General features: G+C 38.5%; 1 protein-coding gene across 4 annotated transcripts; it reads right to left on the bottom strand.

Moving 5' to 3' along the window:
- Positions 1-994: 994 nt before the first annotated feature.
- fam204a (family with sequence similarity 204 member A) lies at positions 995-17,506 on the bottom strand. Of its 4 annotated transcripts, none has more exons than XM_041049049.1 (7): positions 17,164-17,506; positions 16,791-16,872; positions 16,451-16,484; positions 15,766-15,871; positions 14,068-14,157; positions 2,474-2,583; positions 995-2,278 (listed from the first exon to the last, which is right to left on the bottom strand). In XM_041049049.1, the coding sequence occupies exons 1-7, from the start codon at positions 17,389-17,391 to the stop codon at positions 2,227-2,229; spliced, it is 702 nt and encodes a 233-aa protein (XP_040904983.1). In that variant the 5' UTR covers positions 17,392-17,506; the 3' UTR covers positions 995-2,226. The 4 variants fall into 4 exon arrangements, with proteins under 4 accessions (XP_040904983.1, XP_040904984.1, XP_040904985.1 ...); XM_041049050.1 differs by having other exon boundaries at positions 15,766-15,868; XM_041049051.1 differs by having other exon boundaries at positions 16,451-16,481.
- Between the last annotated feature and the right edge of the window lie 303 nt (positions 17,507-17,809).

Here is a 17,809-nt window from a genome sequence, read left to right as displayed (position 1 = left end):
CCCTGAGCTACACTTGGTGTTAGGTGTGACATGTTGTGAACATCGCTAGCCTTTATCAGCTGCATCTCTGAGATCTCTTCTTTGAGTTAATCCTCTTCTAGCTGGTGATAGCAGCAAGTGATAGTGCTGATGTCTTGTTACCAGCAACATATGTTTCCTTTCATACAATAACAGCTTTCTAACCATTTAATGGGATTGTTGTTGTTGTTTTTTTTTCTTTTACCCTGCGCCCACACAACAAACACTTTTCCTAGAAGTGGTTCGACATATGCCCAAGGAATTTGTCTCTGCGTTTCACAACAAATCAGCCTAGGTCAGGGGGCTAAGATTGGCCTCCAGTAACAGACTACTGAAAACAGCTCCTCTACATGACGAGAGGGGGAAGTGGATTTTCCAGTTTAAAAGCAGAATCATCTGTGCTCAAGGCATTATCCTGTGTTCAAAGAGATTAATTAAGTGAGATGCTATTGATACGGCACCGCGCTGCTCTTGGATCAGCACTGGTCGTGTTCACTGACAACTACGAGCTTGAAAATAAAAAATGGCTACATGACTTTTACATATGGAAAAATGATACTCACACTCATGCTTTTTTGCCTTGATTCTTTTTGATTCAGGCCGGCGATTCAGGATAAACGTTCTCTAAAAACAGCTCAAACATAATATAACTTTTCTCTGAGACGTTGCCATAATCAAACCTGCATCCAGTAGTTCTCTGCAAATAAAACAAACCATGAAACTGTGACGTTGTCCTTGTGGAGTTAATCAAGAGTTTCAAAGGCCCTAAAATTCTGCTTCCTTTTGTCCCATTAATGAAGCATCTCTGATGTTTTCTCACTCCTCAGTCAAGATATATTTTTCATAGCAGTCATCAAAGTGAAGAAATCCCATGTCGCACTTTGATGTGCTTAACACAGTTTTAACTCACATCTCATTACAGAGATAATTAATAGTTTAATTAGCACCAATTCTCACCAACTGACAGCTTCTCAGATACACAGTCACGTGATTCGCTTTAATGTGAAATGATACAAAAACAAAAAAATAAATTCAGTTCTTATGCTCATGTCATATCTGAGTTTCTTCAGCTCAGGTGTTTTGTATGATAATTGCCTGCAAACTTTTATTGCTGATGTTCTGCTAATTTTTCCTCGCACTGATTCAGCCTACACAGCAAAGTTATGAGAGCACAGTTCCTCACCAGGGGACGAAGTGCCCAAATATGTGCAATGCAAACAACTTAGGTGGATTAATTTTAATTCTCATTACCTTGAAGCAAAGCAATCATTTTCTATGATTGAAAAAAATATAAGCAAGCATTATGAATAAAAGTAATTATCATTTTTGTGCTTTTTTTTTTGCATGCTGTTTGCAATTAACACTTCCTGGAATCTGAATGAGCATTTCAGAAGTGTTGAGTAGCCGTGGAGGCGAACACTGCAGATCAAAAAAAGATCAAAGTAACAGCGAGAGGAATCAACGGTTTAAGACGAGTTTACAGATGCTGAAGAGAGCTCATCAAACAATGAGCGGCGAGTGTAGGCTTCGAGAAACAGCGCGTGCCTCTTGTTCGGGCAGAGAAACAATAGCATGTCTCCCAGCATGGGTGATGGCCAACAGCAAAGCCTCTGTTTCATGTCTCACACAACACCCCCGCCCCTCTCCCCCCTACACACACACCGTTCACTCAACTTCCAGTTTACGACTGCTCACAACAGTTTACAGCAGCCAAATTTCATTTTCTACTCCCAAATCCTATCGCACATTATCCTGTACATTGCATTAGGGCCCTAATCTTCCCTTTCTCTTCCTCAGAAGAAGAAAGGAGCGCCTTCATGATTAACCCACTTTACAGCAATAAATAAACGCATCATCCAGTAATGTACACCAGATTTAATTTGAAGGGGGAAAAAAAGGCCAGAAAGCTCAAATCACTGAAATGTAATGAAAAATAACACAATGCAGACACCAATGGGCGCCTTAGGAATTAATTTGAATGCTCCATAATTTCTTCTCTCTCTTGTACTCCCTGGATGGGTTTTTCCTCAGACAACTGGGTGACTTTCCCCCCCTCACATTCTGCTGGTGTGAAAGTCTTCAAAATATACAAAGAGAATAAAAAAGAAACAGGATCAGTTCGCCATAAAAAAAACCCCCACCACTTTTATCAAAATTAACATTAAAAAAAAAAAAAAAAAAAGCTTGCGGCCTTTCCCGTTTTGTTTGTCACATGTAGCCCATGTTGCTTTTGGTTTCCCATCGTTTTTTCGCCTCAAACCTACAACACAGAAAAAAAAAACATTAAATTACTGAATGAATATTTCAGGCTGCAAAGTACAAACAGTCAGCTTCAATCTGCGCACAAGTAATCAAAGACCAGCTAATGCGAGCTTCAGCATCTTAACTGTACTTGGATCCAGAGTGGCAGATAAGACAGCAAACACAAACATCAGGACACAGAGAAACGTCGTACCCCCAGACTATTTCCTTCTTCCTTTTCTGCGCTGCCCTCAAAGCTTCCTCTTCCTGTTTGCGCTGCACAAAGTCACGGCAATCAGCGGCTTGAGCGATTTTCACAGCCAGCTATTTGGAGGTAGACAGAGGAGAGGTCCATTAGAGAATTGAAATCAGTCTGTTGCAACCAAAAGCTTTCTGACTGATGTGTCAGGGCGGCTTCTCGTCAGTGTCTCTGCTGCCTCCTCCACACCACAGCAAAAAAAAAAAAAAAAAAAAAAAACCTTATTGAGCTGAACAACACGTGAATGCTGTCCTACTATTCTGACATTTAACAATTTTTACATGGCATTAGGACTGGAGATCTGGTATGGCATACAGCACTTCACAGAAAGTAACTCATCTTGCACAATGTGTTACAGATGTCTACGGCAGAGAAACACATACAGCAAATACCAAAATTAGTAAGTCAAACATGACGCAACAAGAAGAAGCAGCAGCACAAAAAAATGTGAAAATGTAAATAAATGTTTGAAGAGTAACATCAGGAAATTTTATATGTGTAATGAACATATAACTTCAATAATATTCTCACTACGATAATTCTGCTTACGACAACTGATGGTTTTAGTAGGTATTATTTTTTATTACAAACAGGTGATGAAAAATTTCCTGTTTGTGAAATGCACGTTAAAGCTGAAACAGTCAACGTATATAGTGTGTATATTTGTGTGTGTGTGTGTGCATGTGTGTGTGTTTTATGTGGGGGTGAAGTGTCCCATAGCTGCATAAATTACAGGAGCATTGTTTTCTAAATATCATTATAATCTATTTTGCCTTTTGTTTGAGGTGTTTTCATATTTTTATGCTCCTGGCTTTTAGTCTCTCCTGCACATTGTTTCTTTTTGATTACGTCTTTTTTTTTTTCTTGCTTAATGTGCAAATGAAATAACCGACTAAATAAACGACGAGAAACAATGTTCAATTTTTTTTCCCTCCCTCTGTCTCAAAAATGTTGCAATGGCATTTTTCGCTCATCACCAGTGTAAAAGTGTTTGGAGTACTGCAGGCAGTCTCTGAAATCTGAAGTGAAGAGAATGACCGTGACTGCAAGAGGCAAACATTCAAATCCCAGGGAAGACGTGTGTATTGTGAAGCAGAATAATCCCAATAACCCCAGTCACACAGAAGCACGGCGAAACAAAGGGAAAAATCCTGCCTCCTCTGTCACTCCTGAGATAGGTTTATTATTCAAGCAAAGGCAAACTTTGATAAACAACTTGGAACAATTTCACCAAACCTTTGGGTAATTCTCTGTAATATTCAGAGTACAATCAGGGGGGAAAGGAAGTCTTAAGGTAATGAAGAAATGTGCCACCACTGCGCCACTTGAAAAAAAAAAAAAAGACCTGCTGGAAAAAAAATGTTTCAATTATAATTAAGTGGGATAAACTTTATTAGAAAGACTGAAACTAAAATATCTCCTAATGCATGCTGGGATTAAGCAGGTCAGAGCGAGCAGGCAGGAAAAATTAAACTCTAAAGGCTTTTTATCACCATATTTCAGGAACCAAGGGTGTAAAATGTTCTAATTTGGGATACATTAAAAGCCATAAAGGTCTTTCAAAAAGATTAATGGTACTTTGCTTGGATTTAAGATAAGGGCTTCGGCTGGCTGCAAGTACTGGGCTCCGGCAGGGCCCTCAAGGCATTCATCTATACAGTCACTGGAAGATTTGTGAAAGCATCTGCATAACCTGAAGCGTACATGCTATGACAGTTCTCCAGTTCTTTGCCATTTTTTGTAGGTTTTAAATTTCTCAGAATCATGTTTTCTCCTCTTAAAGAGAGAGAGAGAACAGGTGATTGCTCTTACATTTGCAGTTGGTTTTGCGAGCAGATAAAACCACACCAGGGTGTGTTCCCTGCTCCTTGTTGGAGTGGTGTAGGTGCTAAATGCTTTTGAGTGGCTCTGATGCATGCTGAGATTATAAACCAGACGTTTATTCAATTGTTGACAAATCCAAGAACAGCTCCTGCTCTCTGTGTTTGCAAAAAAAAAAAAAAACACATTGGCTCATTCCGGGAGCAAATCAAATGAAACTGCATGATGCTAAATGGTTTCATTTGGAGATTTACAGGCAGAGATTTTTCTTTTTTCCTACATGAGGATTACCCACATTAACCTGCTCTCCTGTGGGGTTGCATTTGAAATGCAAAAGGTCTTGAAAACACGCCTTCCCAAACATTCCAAAAGCAAAATTAAAACCCACTTCCATGCCCCTCATTTCCCCCTCTTTTAAATTCACAACATAGCCTTTACTATATTTAAAACATTAAAGGTCTTTAATTTTTTTCCCCTTATTTTATCAGTTTGGTCTACAATCCCTGATGGTCTTTACTGGGGCTCAACATTAATGTCAACCAAGTTACCTAGGAGACAGAACAGATCAAAGAGACAAAAAAAACCCCTCAAATGTCTGATTAATCAAGCCTGCAAACAGCTTATTTCTTTTAGCCTGCATGCAAGTATGAAAATGAGATTCCGAGAGCAGTACATTGTGCAGATTTGTTCATTCTTATCTGAACAAAGCCAGCGGCAGCTTATTTCATGGATCACTGGCACTGTCAGCGCTGTGGCGCCGAGCAGGTGACGGCTCCTCTTTCTGTGGCGAGAACAAAATTAGCAAAAAGTCGGCACAAATTAGCCTCTCATATTTTCAGTAATATGACATTATTTTTCATTTACTTTTTTGATCCACTTTTCAGGATTTTTCTTCCCCCTCCCCTTGCGTGCATCTTAGTGCCAAATCCTTTCACATCAGAGGCTGGTGAAAAATAAGAATGAAACTACAAAGCTGGAATAAAGGCAGGAGACAGGAAACCTCCTGCATTCTTTGTTTATGTGGCTCCTAAAAGGCAATTCTTCCCACTCCACCACATATTAATATACAATTAAGTGTCCATCACAGGCATGTTTCTGCGCCTCTCTCTTGTGTGGCCTGTGCGCAGCCCTGTTAAAAACAAGGTTTATTCAGAGGATTAATACTCTGACCTTTGGAAGATTTGAAGGCAAAAAAATTCATCGTGCACAATGTTGGCACTGCAGCAGCAGCAGCTTAAGGCCACTAGGAGGGTTAAGTCAATAGTACCGTTTTCTGTTCATTCATGTTTGGGTCGTCATGGAGATTCAAGTGGAGACCCAAACATGGGGCCTCAATACAAAAAAAAAAAAAAATTCAGCATTGCTGCTGTTTAAGCCATATACTATCTTAACAACAGTTTCACACTCTGTTTTCATCTGTGTGTCTGTTCTCTTGCATCATTTCTGAGGTGCTTGATAAATGGAGGAAGCATTAGGAAGTCTTTCTGAGCAGCCCAGGGTTCACCAAAACACTGTGGCAATTAAACAGCAAGTGGAAAAAGACAATAGCTGAATGAAAGATGAGAAAAATGCTTCTCCATGTGGATAAAGTGTTAAAGCTCCTATTAACAATATGAAATAAACGATGGCTTTAAAGAAGAAATGGCCTTAAACCCATTCATAAATTTCCTATCCAGGAAGCCTCTTCCAATTAAAACGTGTGAGAGGTGGATTAACAAGGGCTATATGGCTTTGCCTCACTAAATCACCTCCCCAAGCTGCTCTGCTGCATTTGACGTGTAAACGATTAATGACCAGCCTAATTCCCTTATCACACTACCTTAATGCCTAAATAATGTGGCCTTAGTCAACTTTGGAAAGCGGGGCTATATAAGAAAGGAATGAATATCAGATTAGGCAGCTCGCCTGTTATTTCAGCATAATTTCTTAGAACTGAGGCGGAGGGGGAAGAACAATGTGTTTCAGCAACACAGGGAAGGTCAAAAGATCAAGAGGTCAATCAATACCACCCATATCACATTGAATAGGAAGAAATGCAACGTTTCATTCAGTTAGTCTACTCTGAAAAGTAAAGTAATAGACTAAACACAAAGACTGCAAATCAATCTGAATTTCATGTCTTACAAAAGTCAATAAAGGTGACAGTGATTTACAACATCATCTGGTGTGACCATGCATACCTCAAGTGTTAAATAGTGCTATTTTTGTAGTGTGGCTATGACTCACAATTATTTTCATTATCAATTAATTGACTGATTATAGAAGAAGTTCTAAAGAGTCCATGGTAGGGTTTTAATATCTCTTATTCTGTCTGACCAACAGAGAGATATTCCTTTTAGTATCACAGACCACAAAGAAAAACAACTGCACAACTGAGAAGCAGGAGCCAGTAAAGTCTCTTGCCATTTTTGTTTAATTAATAACTTGGACTTTTAAACAGCTATCAAAATTGCTGCCAATCTGCTGATCACAGTGGTGCAGGAAGTATTCACATCGTTTTATACTGTAAAAATTCTCCATTACTAGTGAAAGTTCTACATTGAAAGTGTTACTTAAGTAAAAGTGACTAAGTATGGAAAATGTACTAAAAATATCAACAGTAAAAGATTTATCATTAGATCATTCTTACTGATGCATTAATGGAGGATTAATGGATTAAGGAGGGTTGAAACAAATGATGACTTTTGATTAACTGGCTGATTGTTTTCTTGATTTATTGTTATATGGAGAAATGCCCATTACAATTTGCCAGAGCCCAAAGCGCCATCATTAAATTGCCAATCAACAGTCCTCAAATCCTCATATGTAAGAAGCTGGATCTGATCTATGAAATGTTTGGCATTTTTGCAGTAAACAGGAAATAAACAATTAATCGGTTATCAAAATAGCTGTTGACTGATTTGCTTTTGTTCGACTAATTGATTTATAATTTAACCATTTCAGCAAAGTCTCTGTAGTGTTGGGCGGATTATTATATAACAATGCATCATATTTTTTTAAGCTCATCATCGTGTAAAGATGACAAGTGCAATATTTCAGTGATGCAATATAGTAATTGTAGTCTAAAGTCAAGTAAAGTCAAGTAAAGTGAAAGTACCTGAAAGTTGCACTTATATATAGTAAATGTTCCACCTTTGGTCATCAGTGGTGGAATGAACAGCTCATTGGGAGTTTGATAGTAACACAAAGTCTGTCCCTCTGAATTACTTCAGTAACAACTGCTCCACTACTAAATTTAGCAATGGAGACGTCACAGTTATTCAATTTGTAATGTGAAAGCATAGTTACAATAGCACAGTTACATTATATCATTATTTCCCATTACAGTGCTTAGATGGGTGGTATATTTCCACACTGTTCTAACCAAAGTTTATCAGTCTTTATGGGGCAGCCTCATAAAAGCTTTTTGTAATCTTGCCTGCACTTTGACAAACAGAATTACATGGCAAGCTAAAAGAAAGTCACTCCGGGGGAAGGCACAGTAGAACAGGCATGTCTCCATTTTCTCTTCTAGTAATCTGATGCTAGATACACATGACATGTCATCTTTCGGGAGTAGAAAAAAAAAAAAGAAAAAAAAAATCTCTGAAAGTTCGCCTGCCTCGTGCACATTCCATTATCTCGCCTCTTCTGAGTAGGGTAGGCTTATTAGCAAGCTTTGAACTCACACTTACAATAATATGCCATCAACAGTTTTATAAGCTAATTAGAAAAAACAGTTTAATTAATGAGTGACTGGCAATAAAATGGCAATCATGAAAAAAGAAACCGAGGGTGCTAAGCTTCCACTACCACCAATTAAGGCCTAATTACAAACAAATTATATATGTGTTTTGCTGTGGGCTTTAATTTAAAAAAATGGCTTTAATTAAAAGAGAAAACATGCTAATTAATTAAACAGCACACAAATCTACATTGAAAAGTATGCTTTGTCTATCAAGTAATTAATGAAATACAATAATCCAAATGAGATTCCCAGGCATTTGATAAAAGCTTAGTACCCATTTCAAAATCCATTTCAAAATTAATGGGCGAAAATTTAATGTGAGTCATCCAGAGATACAATAAAAGTTCATTCAGTGATAAATTGCTTATGCTGAAGGAAAAATGAACAAAGAGGAGAGTTTCCCTAAACTCTGTGCGAGGTGGCCTGGGGGGGGGCTTGCAGGGGAGAGAGAGTCGGCCTCCTTCTCTGATGTGGGGCGGGGAAAGTCAGAATCTGATAAAGCTCACTTCTCACAAAAGCGCGGCTCATGAATTTTTTGATTACAAACACGGGGGCATGGCAGGGAGAAGGTGGTGAGAAGAAAAAAGGTGTTAAATAACATAAATATCATGAAACACTCTTAGTTCAGCTCTTTGTTTCAACTAAGCCACCATGTCTCCTCCGACAAAATGCCGCGCCACCTTTGTTTTACAGCATTTAAGCGAGGCTTTCCAAAGGGTAGATTTCAAGGACAGTGGGGCTTTTCCTTTCAGCTGCTGCTTCTATTGAAATACGAGCTGGAACATAATGAGGGATATTATAACCAACCGTACGTTCAAACGCTGAACCATAAATGGCTCCCGTTAATACATATTCATATGGTTAATTATTGCATATTAAGTGATCTAACCATTAGAAGGGACCACTTTTTTAAACAATATAGAAGGATGAAGTTAATCAAGCCCAAAACAGAGTCTAAAGAGAGGCTCACCACCCAAAAACCATCCAGAGCACAGGACGCCACTGGACCCACTGGACAAAAAATGAGGCTAGATTAGAAACTTTGTTGAGTCAGAGGGTATCAGGCAAGCAGCTACCAATCTACAACAACACAGGCACAAAAAGACCAGTAATAGCACCCACAACGTAACACGAACGCAGTTATAATGACTAATTCACCATGCAGGTAGACATAACAAGAATATGCCATTGCTGCAAAGTGGTGTTTTCGCAGGACAGAACCATCGTAAAAAGGCTAGAGGATGTAAACAGTTTCATTCATAACAACTGGGAAACTCCTGGGCTGGAAAGGTCAGTGTAATCAGTTAAACCTGAATGAGACCCTTAACTGGATTACAGCCAGTGACTGGGTTAGGGGATGGAAATGCAGCCAGTGAATCAAGCACTGAATGAACAGTTCTATGAATGCAACAACGTGGTCAGCTTATTGTAGTAAACAATTTTTTTAAAGTTTTATCATAACTTTAATTAATAATCTGAACGACTGGGTCTGCTGTGTGAAGGACTACACTAGCATGGCATGTAGTGTTCACATTCTGGCAAACACTGCTCTAACAACATAAGACAGTGATGGTTCAACACCAGGTGTATCTGAAATATACTGACCCTCTGTAGTGTCTCACTCTTGTGCACTGACTGAAGAGAAAAACATACATACGTCTTTGTGCGTGGTGCCATATGCTGTTGGTTCAGGAGATGGAACTACTTTTTTATATTTCATATTCTTTAGCTCCTGGAAGTCATGAAATGGACTTGACACCCACTATTGTGACAGACTATAGAGAGTTTCTGTTTTGAAGTGGTAATGCCACTCTAATAGCTGTGATGAGTGCTATGGGGGAACTGTAAGCTCTAACATGGCGTGACGGTCTTTTGTGGGGAAATATACCCACTTACTGTATATAAAGTACAGCTCCTGACTATTTCAAAAGACCTCTGTGACTCTGTTTTATAAAGAGAAAAAAAGGGAGTAATTATTTATTGTAAGGCTGAAGTTGAATGAAATATGAGAGGGTGGATTAGTGTGACAAAGAAAGCACTGTACAGTAGCTGAGCATAAAATACAAAAAGCTGGTTTTGCCTTGCTGAGTTGATTTTTATCATTCTTCGTTATGTTTGTACAATACTGAATGAAAACACGAATAAAAGTTCTGTCTCTAAATGTCATACAAAGGATCATTATATGTTTAGTACTAAATTTTACTAGCAATACCAAACCAGTTTCATAAAATCACATGGCTGTAATCTGCCTTCTAAAGACTTTTAATTCAGTAAACCATTTTATCTCATGTAGTGAGGTTACTGGGAGTGATAACATACTAGTTGGTTGGTTAAAATGATGTAGATCCAGGAGCGGTCACATGTGGCGTTCCACAGGGATCAATTGTGGGGATCAAACTTTTTCTTGTATGTGTAAATCAGATACAGTCTGCAGTTGATCGTGACCTGGCTCTGACAAAGTTTGGTTTTGTTAATTCAAAATGTGTTCAGTTCAGAGTTGATTTCACTACATTTGTCTAAGACTTTAACTATTTTGTCTCAAACCAGATTTGTTAATGCCAGATGTAATGAAGCAAGATAAAAGGACACATCTTAGTCACTGTCCTAAAGGCATTTTCTTCCAAAAAAAAAAAAAAAAAAATTCTGCCATGATTTGTAGGCATGGTTCTTTTGGATCAATGTCCTTTCAAAGTCTTGGTGCAGAAATTTGCTACAGACAAAGAAAGTTTTCAAGTAAATGGAAAGATATGTACTTGTGTATCACTGTAAGTATTATTTATGGCAGAATGAAACCAAAGCAATATATTACAGATTTCCATGTAGGTCACACTTTACATGACATGGGAAGCCCCATCATGCCTTGTATTACTGAACAGTCATCAGCCTTTGCACTGGCTCATTTCCCAGGAATGGCTGCAGAATCAATCTGTCAAATTTGAGCTGCTGGAATCAAGGCTCCTGACAGGTTTTTAGCCATTTAAACAGTATGTGCCAGTCAATTACTGTTATGCTAATTACAGAATTAATTACCCCATTTGCAACTTGCAGTAGTGTAAAATAATGTGCAGTAATCAAAGGACGGAGACCCAGTCTTCTTAACTGGAGGACTTGCACCATTTCATCCACCAAACTACTAGGACTATGAGGAGACAAGAAGATTTTCACATTATTTTGTGTCTTCTAATACTTGTGGAAAGAAATCTAAACCTGCTCAGAGGGATCAACAGACATCTTTATGAGAAAAGAAACTGTATCTGAACTGTTCAAAGGAATACATTAGGGAGCTTTGTCTGAGCTATGTAGGCATTAATAATATTTTGTTACCTAAAAGGGGATGTGATTTCTTTGCACCATCTTCGGGGGCGTTGGTACTTTCACTCAAAAAATAGAGGATGTCTTCGTGAATTCATCTAAAACAAAGACTTACAGCCTTGAGAAATATTTAAAAACTGTAATGAGAATAAAAAAACACAACCTGCAATATCCAAGCAGCGTGTCTCAGAAGTTTGACAGATGAAAGAGCGCATATCTCCGAATTTGTAAGGAGCCTTCAAAACAGGTTTTTACCAAACTGTTTTAATGTTCAGATTAAGAAGAAGAAAGTAGAGCAAATGGAAATCATTAATTGATTTGAGGGAGCTCAAAACAGCAGAAACAAACATTTTCGTCCTATAAAAAGGAGGATTGTGACAGCAAGCACTCTATCTTCCTTCCATTTCCCTTTGCTTTGAGGAGATAAGTGGGAAACCGTTAGATTGAGGATGAAAATACACTGAAACATTGTCATCCAACATATACCAGCATTTTCTTTACAAAACAATGCCTAGAGGGACAAACAGGCCTCTTTAGTTCTTCACAGCTGTCGGAATGCTTTTGCATTTTTTGCAAAGAAAACCTGTTCCCATTCTTCCAGTAAAAAGCCTGCCACAGTCATGTCTTGGTGTTATGACCGTAAACAAATTAAACATCTAAGCCATTCCGTACCAAATGAGGCACTCAATTATAACCTTGAAATTGATTCTGGCCACAGCGGGGATTATTGATCCAAATGTTTGTCACAGTGCTCCTGTCAAAAGTAAACGGGAGTGCTGTAAACAAACATGTTGGTCTTTAACGCCATCTGCATTACAGACGTCAGCATCTAAGATATATCATAATCCTTCCTGATTCAGGAAATCCTTCAAACTTTTAAGCTTTTAGCTGCCACTTCCATTTACTCAGCACTGCCTTTCTTTGTACTCAAAAGTTAACGGTGTACAACTTTACGTCACCTAGGTTTCAGGGATTTCAAAATGGTCAATTCACTACCCTTGTGAAATGAAGTTATCACTGCTAAACAATGAGTTGTGGCTGCCAGACTGCTGTCACATCCCATCACTGTTCTGGCAAGACGCGAGGCAGGTGCCAGAGAGGCGAGAACCTCGGCTCAGGCTAAAACCATTCCACCAGCGCTGTAAGAGGCTTTCTGAAAGTACAGCGCAGGTGCCACTCACAAGAGCTTTCATTTAACTCCCCCATATTTGACCACTCTGCTAGCTGTTAAGATAGGAATATGAAAGGAGATGGTACACACTAATGTCTATTACACATTGGAGATACCAGGACCGCACATGTAATGTCAATTCAGTGAATAGTACAAACTGTTTTTTTTTTTTGTTTGTTTAAACACAGAACCTTGTTTTTGGAGCCTACTTACTCAATCAGGAGTGTTTTCCAGGAAATGTTTCGATGAAAATATAAAAACATTATTCTTTAAAAAACTAAGAAATTTAATATCATGCAAACACACTTTCTGAAGTGAAGAAGAGTATCATCTTTCTGGGTGATGCATCGAGTCTGAAATTCAGATAATCAGTGTTTCCTGTGATTTCTGATTCACAGTTTCAGTGTTACAGAGTTGCAAAATGATGATGAAGTCCTACACAGCTGTTTCCAGTCTTTGTGCTAAGCTAAGCTAACTGGCTACTGCCTCCGTTTTCATTAGTTTCATATTTAGTGTGCAAACATGAGAGTGGTATCAATGTTTTCAGCTAACTCTCTGCCAGAAAATGCCGCACTGATAGCACTGTGCCTTGTTCACAGTTGCAATGGCAAAGAAATATGTGTTTTCGAAAGCTTTGATCTGCGTCTCTGTCTGGTATCTTCTCCACAGTGATGGCGAACAAGGCTCATGGGTATTATAGTATTTAGAACTGTCTGCAATGCCAAAATGACAACAAAACTTTATTTCTTAGAAACCAATTTTAAATCATTGGAGGTGACCAATACTAAACAGGTGGATGACCATGACATTATATGAGAGACCACCATGTCTCTGTGTTGAGGAACATAGAGAATATCATTAAATGGAAATGCTGCAATGGCAATTCAGAGCGGGGGAAAATATTTCCTGAACGTTCTTGACAACTCTTTTGCAATCCACGACCAACAATGAAATCTGAGCCCACAGTATGTTACATGTTTGTGCTGCTGCTATTATTAAACGAAAAAGCTTATGGGATGCTGTAAGCAACATGCATCATGAAACAAAGAAGTTTAACTTTGATGCTCAAAGTACAGCAATTCCCCCAGTGGAGAAGTAACACCGCAGCTGTATGTCTTTTTAACCACAATTATATGTGTGTGTGGGCTACATTTTATGCTAAATTAGTTTCAAACCACTGCCAAGGCGGTTAGTTACGAAACTTCAGGCTCTGCATTTAGGGACATGTACACTTCAAAGGTATGAAACTCTTACCTGGAGAATGATTTAACAGTTGGCTTGAAAGCAATGTGCCCTTCATTAAAAAGCAGAGCCAAAAGTCCTTTAGACACTGCAGCACTTCAAAACTAAGGGGAGGGCTTTCCATTAACTCAATGGAAAAAGGCTGCAGGACTGAATAGTGGGTGTCTGCGTGTGTTTTTGTTCTTCTATGTCTTTGCAGCAGAAATGGCCATGGATCCATTAGCCTGATTTGTCACAGCGGGAGCACCCCAAAGATCTCTTATCAGCACAACGTACCTCTCGAGTGGCGAGTCTGTCGCTCATCTCCTCTGCCTTTGCAATGTCCCCTTCAGCTACGGCCCTCTCTATGCTCTTTTCTAGGCCGGACTGCAGAAGAGGGAAGAAAAAAAAAATTCTGACTTTTTTTTTTTGAAATAGGGGTAGAAAGAAAAAAAAAATCAAAGAGTAACTTCAAAAGTCCCCAGGGCCTTATTTTTAATATGATTGCCATTACTACAAATATGTAGATTTCCCTTCACAAATGAAAACCTTTTTGATTGGATATTAGTGAGGAAATCTTAGAAATGCTACAGGAGATTACCAAACATAAATGTGACTCTTTAATTACACATTTCCATTACAGGCCTAAGCGAGTGGGGGGGTGGGGGGTGTGGAGAAGCCCCCGGTTACTGATGGCAAGGCAGTTCTGCTATGATGAGCCTATCTGAGGAAGCAGAGAACCAGATTTCTTCAGCCCCCAAAATTTCATCATGTTAAAAAAAAATACCCTGGAAAGAAGCTGTAATTATTAATGTGCCTCCTCTGATGTATTGTTTGAGTACCTTAACTCAACTTTGAACGTACAAGGACAATACCATCAGACTTAAAAACTCAGAATTAGTAAAACAATTTTCTCAGCAACTCTGGTTGCTTGGTCTTGGTTTTCCTTCATAAAGTTGATTTTTCTGCTTATAATTTGAAGTTGACACTGATACAACCTGACGAGTGATCCCAATTATCACCTATTGTATCTCATAAACAAAACTCAAACTGATGGACCATCATCCTTTGTACTATGAAATGTGTTTTAAGGTCACTGCAGAAACACTGATAGCAGATGAATTAATTACATCGGACTGCTATAACAGCTTTTTCCTCAAATGACTGTGTGAAAGACTTGGCAGAAATAAAAAAAGACATATTAATTACAAGGAACTGCATTTGAGGGATGAAGGAGCCCCTCATTATGTTGATGTGACAAGTTCTGTTTCATTCAGCTTGTTAATCGTTTCTTTTATCCTTTCATAGTTGCCCTATTCAGAATGAGGCTAAAATCAGCAAAAACTCAATTTTATGCTACTCTGAGATAAATTAAGCACAAAATACTCCAAAATAATCATTAAAAGGATTTCAAATTGAAATGAGAACAGTTCCCATTCACTGGGTCAGCTATAATGTTCATCAAGCTTGCAAATATTTTGCTTCATTGGCAATTTACCAGCCTTTGCACAAAATGTTCATTCATCTTTAAGGGCAGAAATGTATTCAAATGGAAGAATGCTTGGTTTTAATTTCTTCAATTATGAATGTCATAGAAGTTGTTGCACCTGCCCATCTGTTATCTAACCATTTATTTAAATGTTCTAGTTGCAATCACAGAAGCTGTGTCAGGTACTCTAACACTCTCTCCTTTGGATTTTCTTTTTTTTTTCTTGCAGAGGAAAAACCTACATCTCACATTAATCTCAACCCTACACGAAAGGAGATTCATCCTAATCTTATCAGTAAATGTAGCCAAACATAATCCTTATTATTCTTCTCAGTGTCAGGCTGAGTTACTTTAAAGATTCTTCTAATCCATATGTCATATCACATAAAACAATAAGAGCATAAAGTGGCACAGAAACATAAAGGATGAGAAGGTGTTACTAACAGCTACCACAGACACAGTATTAAACCTTAGCAGATAAGTTGGAAGGCAGGAGTCTTTGTTACCTTCGGAGGGGGTTTGGAACATGCAGGGGGATCAAATCGATCATTTACACCAAAATACTTCTTAAGCTCATCCCAGTGCTTCTCCCGTTCCTCCTGACACTCTCTGCTGACAGAGAAAATGTGCATTAATGTTCATTACATGTAGACCAGCATTGCCATAAGGTAAATTATATTCACAAGTTCTACTCTGTGTCCATCTTTTAACTCTGCTTTATTTCTGTCTTTCTATCTCTTATTTTAATCTGTCTCACTGAAATTATGATTATAATGTTTCATACTTCATGATAACATTTTGTGAAAGAGTTCACTTGTGCCGCATTTCATCCTCAACATAACACAACTCTGATGTTACATTGGTTAATAATCAGAACTTGCTAGCATATAGATTATTTAAAAAATGTTGAATATTTTTTGCATGTTTACTACTATTACATTTACCAAGACATACCATAGATCCAGCATTCATCAAATAAATTTTTAAAGATTTCTATCAGTGTGTGATAGTTCAGTTGGAAAAAACAATCTGACTGTTTGGTGCATTCATGTGTTGGTGTGAAGGTTCGACATTTGAGATATCAGTGCTGGCTGCCAAACAGTGTTGTGTTCATAAGCTTTTTGTTGCTTACTGGTAGCCAGATAATGTGTTGAATAAACTACCCTGAGTGGCATTGTAACATTTTGGTACCTTGTCTCTGTAGGCTGCTCACTTTCTGTTCCTGCTGAATGACATAAAAGACAGTTAAATGCTTTAGGACAGTTTGATTAAAAAAAAAAAAACATCAGCTAAACATCAGCTAAACAGCAGCATTGAGGTATAACAGGAATATAAGAAGGTGCTCTATTATAGTGGCCTACAGCTCTAATATGGGTCACAGTGAGAGTATAGTTTTTTTTATTTTCCCTCTCCTTTTGCCAGATTGAAAGACTGATTGAAATATTTTTAGCCACTGGACAAGATAAAATATATACTGAAAAGGGTAGTCACTGAAGCATAGCATTTATTGTATTGTCACTTGTATTGTCACCTTTCTTATGTCTTCTTTTTCTTTTTCTGGGGACCTTCAAAGTCTTCATTTCGTTATTCTTCTTCCGTAGATCCTGGAATTTCTTAAACACACACACGCACACACACACAAACTGAATTCACAAAATCATGACAACCCTTGATTGACCTCTGCTGTACACATATTGCACACATATGATACAGGCACATAGTTCAGCAGGGCTTCAAAAACTTTTGATTAATCACATTTTGTTAGCTTAGGTTCATGCAGGGCTGAGGATGCAACAGAAATGACAAATGTCACAACAACACCCCAGGTACACCACAGCTAGCTTGTATTTCACAGACTGAGTACGTAGGCTTACTGCAACTTACTGCATACCACAACAACATACTTGCCACATTTCCTGTGATATACCAGGCAAACTGCATGTCGGTGAATCTGCAACACTGGCAGTGTGAGTCGACTGTGTCTCCACCACTGAGCTGATGTTTACCCCAGCTGAGCTCTCACACTTCTCACCCTCCGCTTTCTTCTCAGCATCATCCTCCTGCTCATCCTCACCGTCACATGAACTGAGGTCGTCTTCAGTTAAACCTTTAGGCAGAAGTCCGCTGTACATTCCGAGTCAGTAGTCTGCAGTCAGATTATGCGGTATTTTGTCATTTAACTAAAAAAAACGATCAGAAATCGGTAAATTAGAGATGTTTACAGCAGTTGTTAGAGCTGGCTCTAACTTCCGGGTAAACAGTGTGACGTTCCCAATAAGAAAGCACCTATTGGCTGAGCGCTGGGAGCGTTTAGAATATTATCCAATCAAACCTGTTCTTACAAATCTGAACACGAGGACGAGACAAAAGCTCTTATTGGCTGTCTTTGGTAAGACGACGGTTTAGTACTATGTGGTGTTAAATTTACTATTTTAAGCTAGCAGTGCGTTTGTTTTGTGCAAACTTTCCAGTTATAGTGGCAGTTAAAGGTGTGGAACACGTTTAAAGAGTTATAGCAGTCTCAGTTAGTCTTTGCAGTGAAGTCAAGTC

The sequence above is a fragment of the Toxotes jaculatrix genome, chromosome 11 (genome assembly GCF_017976425.1).
Source record: "Toxotes jaculatrix isolate fToxJac2 chromosome 11, fToxJac2.pri, whole genome shotgun sequence".
Classification (NCBI taxonomy): domain Eukaryota; kingdom Metazoa; phylum Chordata; class Actinopteri; family Toxotidae; genus Toxotes; species Toxotes jaculatrix.
This window is presented reverse-complemented; position numbering and strand designations above follow the sequence as displayed.

Excerpts from the sequence above, each read along its gene's own strand:
- fam204a (XM_041049049.1), bottom strand. The coding sequence starts at position 17,391 with ATGTACAGCGGACTTCTGCCTAAAGGTTTAACTGAAGACGACCTCAGT. Across the intron at positions 14,158-15,765 it reads GTTCCAAACCCCCTCCGAAG|TCCGGCCTAGAAAAGAGCAT; the intron begins GTAACAAAGACT and ends CCTCTTCTGCAG. Across the intron at positions 2,279-2,473 it reads AAGAAGGAAATAGTCTGGGG|GTTTGAGGCGAAAAAACGAT; the intron begins GTACGACGTTTC and ends TCTGTGTTGTAG.